The 9,643-nt window shown below is 41.9% G+C and overlaps 1 protein-coding gene across 2 annotated transcripts; it reads left to right on the top strand.

Annotated features, from left to right (window-relative positions):
• Positions 1-2,746: 2,746 nt before the first annotated feature.
• LOC108711826 (phospholipid scramblase 2) lies at positions 2,747-8,017 on the top strand. Of its 2 annotated transcripts, none has more exons than XM_018253906.2 (8): positions 2,747-2,851; positions 3,678-3,716; positions 4,602-4,741; positions 4,869-4,896; positions 5,362-5,543; positions 6,388-6,549; positions 6,829-6,957; positions 7,278-8,017. In XM_018253906.2, exons 2-8 carry the CDS (start codon positions 3,704-3,706, stop codon positions 7,332-7,334), a joined length of 711 nt encoding a protein of 236 aa, XP_018109395.1. In that variant the 5' UTR covers positions 2,747-2,851; positions 3,678-3,703; the 3' UTR covers positions 7,335-8,017. The 2 variants fall into 2 exon arrangements, with proteins under 2 accessions (XP_018109395.1, XP_041443341.1); XM_041587407.1 differs by having other exon boundaries at positions 2,756-2,851; positions 3,642-3,716.
• The last annotated feature ends 1,626 nt before the right edge of the window (positions 8,018-9,643 follow it).

Raw genomic sequence — 9,643 nt, 5'->3', positions numbered from 1 at the left:
TATGATGTTGATTGTGATTTTTTTTCTAAATGAATCTCCAGGTGGGAATCCTGGGGCCCCTGGGGATGGTGAGTGAGTGAAAGAGGAATACGAGACAGTTTAATGGCAATGGTATGACATCAAATAATGAGAATACTGGTAGGTGGTTGCTAGGTGGTTGCTAGGGTGAGTGATGGCAGCAACCAACAACATTTTATGATCGTGGAGAGAGAGGAATAGAACTCGGAGCCCAATGCTGCTCTTTAGACTGGAGCCTGGCGTTGTATTGACAGGAGAATGGCCGGGGTGAAGTTATGGAAGGAGGGAGTGGACGAATAGTAAATAGAGGGCTTAGTCACATGACGATATTCATTGGGCAATTCTGGGAAATCCACAGATCTGATTGCAGGTTCCTCTGTTCTACTCACTTTTATCACCTCACAGGAACATTCCTTTCTCAAGTACCTCAAATATGACAACATAAACTGTCTTACAGAGCATTTGTTTTTTTACATGGGGTCAGTGACCCCCCATCTAAAAGCTGGATGGGGGCAAAGAAGGCAAATAACCCAAAAACTATGAAAAAAGAAAAAAATGAAGGGCAATTGAAAAGTTGCTTAGAATTAGCCATTCTATAACATTCTGAAAGTTAACTTAAAGGTGACGCACCCCTTTAAAGGCAGAGCTACAATCAATAACCAGTGTTGTTACACAGGAATTCCTTTTATCTAAACCAGACAGGGAAAGTCAGTCCCAGTAAGTACTACTCCCCCAAACTCTAATATCAGGGTCCAGGAATCCAATACTGAATATAAAGGATCTTGGGGATTGGTTGAAGTTTTGAGTATGAGAATAAATTCTTCTTTGTCCCCGTCCATCCCAAAATAACATCATCAACGTGTCGTGTCCACAGTTTAATATGTTGGGGACAGAAATGAAGTGGAGAAACCTCCCCACAAATAATCCTGCAGAATTAGAGGTAACTGAATTGCCCATAGCTGCACCCCAGGTCTGTCTGTAATGAATCCCTTCCAAATTAACATCATTATTAGTACAAATCCCATGCATAATTACTAGGGATGCACCCAATCCACTATTAGGGATTCGGCCGAATCCCCGAATCCTTGGTGAAAGTTTTGGCCAAATACCGAACCGAATCCTAATTTGTATATGCAAATTAGCGTCAGGAAAGGAAAAAGTGGAAAAAATTCTTCTTTTGTGACAAAAAGTCATGTGATTTCCCTACCCGTCCCTAATTTACATATGCAAATCGGCTGGGCAGAAGGATTCAGGCCGAAAAAAAGACCCGAACCGAATCCGAACCGAATCCTGGATTCTTTGCATCCCTAAAAACTGCTGAGTGACTTCACCCAAACTTTCCCAAAATTGTGTTGCTGTGTACCCCTAAATCCCTATTTCTATTAAATGTCTTTATTTCATTTCAACCCAAAGACTCACTAAGGTCAGTGATACAGTGCTATGCAATATGTTGGCACTATATAAATAGATGTTAATAAATACATTGTTTATTTATTGCAAATGACTAAACCTTTCTGTCTCAGGTCCAGATATTGTGTTACTGGAGTCTTGTTGGTTCTAGGACTCCATTATTAATTTGGGGGGTATTGTTTGGTTAAGGGCCTATAGGAATTACTATTTGATAGATGGATATTTTTTATATTTATTCACGTCTGGGGATAATGCAGCACCCATTTTCCACTTTCCTCAGTGATCTCAATGACATGTCTGGGGATAATTCAATGCTCATTCTCCATTCTGATCTCAAGTCATGTAATAAAGTCATATACTGCTCTGAATCCAACACTAGCCACTTTCTAGTAAGCTTCGCTTTTTTTGAGGTCTCCTATTCGGGCTGTACCTAAATCGGTGCCATTGGGAGGTATGTCTTGGGGGCCAAATACACAGACTCATTTATGGGCCCCTGAACCCCACGTTGAAGTGACAAACAGCGCAGTACTTATTACATAATATAATGGTAACAGTGAGGGGGGCTGTATATTCAGTATATTGACTGCAGGTGTAATAAGGAATATTCTCACTAAATGCAACAACCAATGTTCCATTCTGAATCCGTTTTATTGTTCCTTATTAATATTTCATTCCCTATTGTATTTCTAGCAGCCGTAGAAGACCCTGTTATTAAAGATGTAAAGTAAAAGATATAGTTGTAGAGATAATAGATCAGCTGATGTTACAGCCAGGCTACTAGTCCAGGAGGGTCGCTGGCCTGTATATAGGAGTATATCTGTGGCCTTTATATCTTCCTTTACTCATGTAGATCCCGGGGAATCAGAGAATAGTTCACTTCCCTTAGGAAAAGTACCGGGAATATTAACTGGAGCCGGTGTGTCCCATAAATGGAGCTGAACAGACAATGTGTAGAATTAACAAACGTTGTTTTCTTGTTACTTTGTATCCAGTTCAGCAATGTGTTTCCTACAGCAGCAGTGACCTCTAGTGGCCACAATTCCACCCCTCCCCTTAACTCATGGAAAACCTCTTGTTAACCCCTGATAACCTCCCTTAATGAGTATCTGTGACTTGTCCCTAATACAGAGCCAGAGCATTTATACTTGTTTTTATCAATTGCAGCATTTTAGAATTAATTGAATCATTTAGGCTGATCATTATGGTATAATATAATTATTATAGGGCCTTACTGCTTTCTCTGGCTCCTTTTCTCCCAACGCTGTCCCTTTATCTTTGCCCTAGCTCCGCCCCTCCTCCTCCTTACCTACTTTGCCCCTCCTTTTGTTTTCTAGAAGAAACCACAACCCACATTTCACAGTCAAAACTGTCGTTTTGGGAAGTCTTTCTAGTTTCTCCATATCCTGATAGAAAATCCACCAGTGTAAGTTTAATTATAACCGTCTTCTCTGTGTTTCTTCTTGTTTCTCTCTATATCACTTCCTCCACCTTACGCTTTAGAATATGCAACGCTCCTTTATATCCTTGCCCTATAACTCCTCCTATTGCTCCATATACCCCTCCCTATAACTCCTCCTATTGCTCCATATACCCCTCCCTATAACTCCTCCTATTGCTCCATATAACCCTCCCTATAACTCCTCCTATTATTCCATATAACCCTCCCTATAACTCCTCCTATTGCTCCATATAACCCTCCCTATAACTCCTCCTACTGCTCCATATAACCCTCCCTATAACTCCTCCTACTGCTCCATATATCCCTCCCTATAACTCCTCCCTATAACTCCTCCTACTGCTCCATATAACCCTCCCTATAACTCCTCCTACTGCTCCATATATCCCTCCCTATAACTCCTCCTATTGCTCCATATAACCCTCCCTATAACTCCTCCTATTGCTCCATATAACCCTCCCTATAACTCCTCCTATTGCTCCATATACCACTCCCTATAACTCCTCCTATTGCTCCATATAACCCTCCCTATAACTCCTCCTATTGCTCCATATACCACTCCCTATAACTCCTCCTATTGCTCCATATAACCCTCCCTATAACTCCTCCTATTGCTCCATATAACCCTCCCTATAACTCCTCCTATTGCTCCATATACCACTCCCTATAACTCCTCCTACTGCTCCATATATCCCTCCCTATAACTCCTCCTACTGCTCCATATACTCCTCCCTATAACTCCTCCTATTTTACCCAGGGGATTAAATACCTAGAATAACAAGTATTTTCCTAGGATATAGCAAGACCTGTCTATTAAAGATGACATCACCAGGTAATGACATCATTATATATATATTTCGATATAAGTTCTTCAAGGCTTCTCATTTTGGATGGTTTCAGCTCTGACATCTCCATTCCTACAAGCTATTGCATTATGGCACTAACTGCATAAACATGGATAGTGAGTGAAGCCAATGTCTGTTTGGATATGTAGGAAGGAGAGGGGAAAGATTGGGAGGTGACTAAGTTTGAGATAGCTATTAGGAAAGGAAGGATGGGGTTAGGATTTTGGGAAAGGGGATGTGTATGGGGAGAAAGGCATTAGGGGTGTTCATTTCAGTTGGTTGTATAGAAGAAGAAGAAGGAGGAGGGTGCTGTGTGAGCTGAACCTGCTTGTAGGGAAACATAAATTGGATCAAGAATAGTTGAGTGGTGTGAGGAGTAATGTTGCGTAGTAGTGAAAGGAATTTTAAGGGGTAGGTTAATAGAGGCAGTGGTCTTCAACCAGTCTTTAAACTCTAAGAACTTTGGGTGATATGAGATGATGGAGGAGAAGTTTCTAGCTCAGACTATGGGATATTTAAGGGGTACTTAAAGAAATGTACTCAGTATAAACTCTTCATCATTCCCCCAGGGCTACAAGAAGAACCTCACTGACCTCCTTTCTACACGTGGCCTTTATATAGTCTGGGTTGTTTGTAGGATTTATATTTGCCCTAGATCATTAAACCAAATCCTTTGAAATGACAAAAGGATGCTATAAAGAGACATTTGATCTAATTTTACCCTTTTCCATAGTTTTTGTCCAAGAGACATTGTTCAGATGTTGGCCGAGGGAATCTGCTGCCCAGAGCTTTGCAACCCATGGCAGTTCTTGGAGATCTTTGAAACTTGTCCCGTCAGCAGTCATTCACTGCATGTTCTTTTTTTATTGTAGAAAACAAACCTTCGTTGGAGCAACCCCCAAGCTACAGCACAATTGCTCCTTATGCTCCACCAGACCAGTATCCCCCAGTTGCTCAACATTTGACTACCCCTATAAAAGGTGCAATTCCTGGATCTGAATTCCTAACTCAGGTAATGTGAATTTAAACTGTCCATCCATATATGTCTATAACCATATTTATAAATAACGACATTATCTGTATAAATAAACACAAAGAGCAATTTTTAAAATGTATAACAATGAGTAATTGTCTTGCAGATAAACCAGTTATCCATACGGGAGAAATGTAAGAAAACATCTGTATTTCCAATTACTTCCCTCATTGCGTCTTACTCTCTGGCCTTTTCCTGGCTTTACTTTCCCTGGTATTCTTCTCTTTGAGTTCTCTCTCTCTCTCTCTTTGGGCTTCTTCCACCTGGATTTTTCTTTATCATTCACTTCTAGATTCTCTGAGATTCTCTCCCTGGTTTTCCTTAGCTTTAGCTTCCTCTACCTATATATGTCACTTGGGTTTCCTCATATGTAGTTACCTTTCTTCTCTAGTTTCCTTTCTGTAGGCTTCTGCTTAATGACTTCCCCTTCCTCAGTCTTCCCAACCTCCAAGTTTCCATTCCTCTACCAGGTTTGTCTTTTCCTTGATCTCCTATCCTTGATCTTCTTTTCCCTTGGTTTTTCTTGGCCTCCTCTCCCTTAGCTTCACCACCCCTTTTTTAGATAACCCTCCCCAGACCAAGTTCTCCTGTTCTCCCAGTTAAAGTATCTCAGGGTTGGGGACGTTCCTTTGATGTTCTGACTTCAGATGGACAGAGGATCTTCCAGGCAGAGCAGAATGCTCATTGCTGTGGTCCACTCTTTGATGTAAACATTCGAGACAACAGCGGGAATGAGGTGATGGTATTCATGGACAGCTGCAAGTGTTCCTGCTCTAGAGAGGTAAGTGGGTGTCTGTCCCATGAACATAACAACATATATGTACCCAATGTTACATATAGACATATTACATTCACTGCCACTCAAACGTTATAAACTTAAGGAGCTTCATTTGAGCTTTTCAGAGCCTCATGCAGAACAGAAAGTTCCAGAATGGCATTTCTAAGAAATAAAGAATGACAAACATAAATCTTGATCTGGTCACCCTTTTAAATTAGGCACAGACACAAGGTATTTGTCTAAATGTTCCCTCCAACACTTCTGCTGTACAAGAGCCCACAAATGATCTACTCTAGTTGGCCAGAGGACAATGCATGGCGCAGAAGAATACTGAGGTATCTCCTTTGACTTTAAAGCCAGAAGAACAGCCCAAACCATAATACTACCCTCACCATGCTCAATGGTTACTTTAGAACATTAGAATTCATTCTCTCATCCAATCAATGACATTCAAAATCTAATCATAACGACCGGAAAATGTCATGAAAACTTGGATTCACCAGTCTGCAATACCCCTTTCCATCTTGTAGGAGTCCTCCTACGTCAAGTCTACTCTTTTGATCCTTCAGCTGTACCTTGATATCAAGTCCAGTCAACCTTATGTTCCACAGGCTAGTGGTCCTTGATCTGGGTCTGACAGTTCTTTAATCATCTCTTTTATGTAGATCTCGATTGTTTTGAATAAGATACAATTCACAGACATTTCCCAACATATACTGCAAATTGAAGGGCATGTGAGCAGGGTGTTCAAAAACATCTGACTGGGGGTGTAGAAGAATCTGTATATTTTCTCTCAATTCAGAATGTCCAAAAGTATCAGCTATTGCTGTGTCTGATTCATTGACAGATGGAAGTTTACTGGCCCCAGGGTCACACTGTAGGTTACGTCACGGTGCACTGGAACCAGATGGTCACCCACATGTCTGTGCTGAACTCTACAAAACAGACTGTCCTACTCATCCTTGGACCAAGTTTTCGCAGTGCCATCTTCGGGAGTTCATGCTTTGAGGTGAGATAAAGAAAATATTGCCCATTCCCTTTCAAACTAGAACCAGCTCACTTTGGATTATTCACCTGGATTTCCATTTATCCTCAGAACCTGGAACTAAGTTTTTGTAAAAGCCTGATTCCACTACTTCCAAATGTGTATTGCCCTCTGTAGATGTGGGCACCTTACCTACTCATGTAAAGTGTCATCAATAGACTGCCATCCAGTCTCGTACTTACCCCCAGGGACACTTATAGTCATGGTGAGATACCTGCCCACATGCCGTGTTTTTATCTCCAGGTGAAGTCCACAGATGAGCAGCACGTGGTGGGCGCTATCCGAAACGAGAATGAAAGTGTCACTGTCTCTTTCCCGTTGGATCTTGATGTGGCCATAAAGGCAGTGTTACTTGGAGCCTCTTTCTATCTGGTGAGCGCATACAGTAGTGTAGTAAAGTGTAGTTGTCATGGGGTCATAAATATCACGACTCACCAAGGTTATTAACCCAACTACACTCATCATTAGCCCCTTAGACTGCTCCTCACTTGCTCTCTATTTCTCACTCCTTAAATCATCTCATCCGACCCTCATTCATGGCCACTCAAGAGCTCATCCTAGCCCATGATCTTGAGATACATCCTCCAGAATTTGGATCCAAAATAAGAAAACATTTTATACTCACTAGAGGAACCACATAACAGTTCTGTAGTTTCCCCAATATTTATTTTTCTCTTATGTCTCTTATTCAGGAAACAATTATTTACCATCAGAGGAGAAATGTACAGAGGCAAAGACGAAGAACCTAAACATCCAGAAATGATGAGATCCACGCTACATACTTTATCCTCATCTCCTTTCATATAACTCATGTTAATTACCATTGTGCCTACAGCATATGGTATGGCATCCATTATCCATAGACCTGTTATCCACAAAGCTCTAAATTACAGGAAGGCCGTCTCCCATAGACTCCATTTTAATCAAATAATTCACATTTTTTTAAAAAAATTTCCTTTTTCAGAGTAATAATAAAACAGTAGCTTGTTCTTAATCCCGACTAAAATATAATTAATCCTAATTGGAAGCAAGACCTGCCTATTGGGGTTAAATAATATTTTAATTATTTTTTTTTGTAGACAAGGTACAGTGATCCAAATTATGGAAAGACCCCTTTTCTGGAAAACCCCAGGTCCCAAGCATTGTGGATAACAGGTCCCACACCTGTATACCTGCTTCTGTATGATATATTTTCTATATAATCCTGAACCCGCTGCAGCTATATAACATATACCAGTGATTTATGAGATTTATACCACTGCACTTCCAGGTTTTATTCTATATACTGTATACCACTATTCCTACAGGGTCTGTTTTCTAGAGTAAATTGTAAATTGCATTGCAATTACTTCACTGAACTGATATGGCAGGAGTATCTCAGTGTGTGAAACTTTGAAAAGTTGTAGCAAATAAACAGGTAACTGTATATAAAGACTAGGTTTGCCGCCTTTTTGTTGGCCCAACTCCGGGCAGGGGGCTGGGGCGGGTGACGTCGGGGGGGGTGGCCCAGTTTGCCGTAGGAGGCGGGGCTGATGACATCAAGTGATTGGCTGATCACCATGCCATTAACTTCAATGTCCTTCTGGCAGGTGGCAACTCTACTAGAGACCCTGAGGGCTAGGCCTCTCCATTGGCAGATTCCCCCTGTAGTTTGGACACCTAAATTGGTCCATAGTAAGCCCTGGGTGTTAGAGCCTTTTCCTGAATGTTATCAGTAATCTGATCTGGTTCTTTGCTTGCCCTGTAGGGGGCACTGTTTAAAAGTAAAAGGGGAGAGCACACATGTGCCCAGGGCTCTCTCTTCCTGGATCCCACGTTGCGGGGAGGTGGCTACAGGATTGGGTCTGAGATGGTGACAGGCCCTGGTTTTGTGATAGGAATTTGTGTAATAGTCGCACTAGGAGTGAGAGGGAGAGACAGTGAGTAGCTTTCTGGCTCCAACAAGGAGAGTAATTGGTGTTAGCGCCCTTGTGGTTATCAAGCCACCAGACAGGGGCACAAGTGGGTGAGCTGAGGAGCAGGGAAAGTGCCAAGGAACAAGAAACCCCATGGGATCCCTAGTGCCAGGGAAAATCCCCAAGACAGGTTGTACTACCCCCTGAGAGGGATCTACTCGTAATATCTGAGATTGTCAAGGTTTTCCACTCAGTATGTTGAATGTCTCTAGATATCTATACTCCCTGACTGCTGTGAGACACGTTCACTTCCATGTATTCAATAAACAAGTTATTTGTGTGAAGGAACTCAATGGACTTCTGTTACTTCTAACCTGGTTGATCTGAGCACCAATAGAAATACACAATCCACCTAAGGTCAGCACACACTGCTGGGAGTTGCAGGGAGTTGCCCACAGCCCATCAGTACCTGGGATACACCGGCAGCAAGTCCCACTACTGAAACACCATTCTCATGCCCACCCATGGGTGAGTTACATGTGCTTTGAAGAACCACTGGAGCCCACGTGTGAAGTTTGAAAAGTAAAATAAAGGTCCTGCTGAGAGAGGGGGCCACCCGTGCTCCCCTGGGACTTGCCACACACCTGTGTCCCTATAAGTATAAATAAATCAATAGAACATAAACAAGTTCACATTTCATCCCCTCACCTAATGCATTTTGGCTCAGAGAGAATCAAATGGCGAGTCCAGTGAGAAGGTGATAGTGGCCACCAACCCTACTGAGCTTCTCTATAATTTATTAACAGGTGCGGGTGGGGTTAGTACTAGGGGTCCTGTATGGTGCAGTTTTCAGTAAAGGGGGGGGGGTAAAAAAGGGTAAACCAGCTGAAAAAAACCCCACCATAAAATGAAGACCAATTGCAGTAAAGGAATTGATGGGGAATTCTGTATTGATGTTGAGGAAGGAGAGAAGCAGTCACTGTGGGATTGGGAGAATCTGTGTTTAACTGTGAATTGGGTGGAGCTAAACCTTCCTTTAGCCAATCAGATGATTAAAATAAAACCACGGGCGATGCACCAGAAGCAAAATTAATGTTTCATATCTCATATCTCATATTCTCATTCTTTTATCTGGATTGTTTGCTGGGTAACAGGGACTTTCA

The sequence above is a fragment of the Xenopus laevis genome, chromosome 3L (assembly GCF_017654675.1).
Source record: "Xenopus laevis strain J_2021 chromosome 3L, Xenopus_laevis_v10.1, whole genome shotgun sequence".
Classification (NCBI taxonomy): Eukaryota; Metazoa; Chordata; class Amphibia; order Anura; family Pipidae; genus Xenopus; species Xenopus laevis.
Note: the sequence above shows the minus strand (reverse complement) of the source record. Positions and strands in the feature narration are given on the sequence as shown.

What these genes read in the sequence shown, in the direction of transcription:
- LOC108711826 (XM_018253906.2), top strand. An exon ending in GTTATCCATACGGGAGAAAT is followed by an intron (nt 4,897 to 5,361) that starts GTAAGAAAACAT and finishes CTGTTCTCCCAG; the next exon opens with TTAAAGTATCTCAGGGTTGG. An exon ending in TCGGGAGTTCATGCTTTGAG is followed by an intron (nt 6,550 to 6,828) that starts GTGAGATAAAGA and finishes TTTTATCTCCAG; the next exon opens with GTGAAGTCCACAGATGAGCA.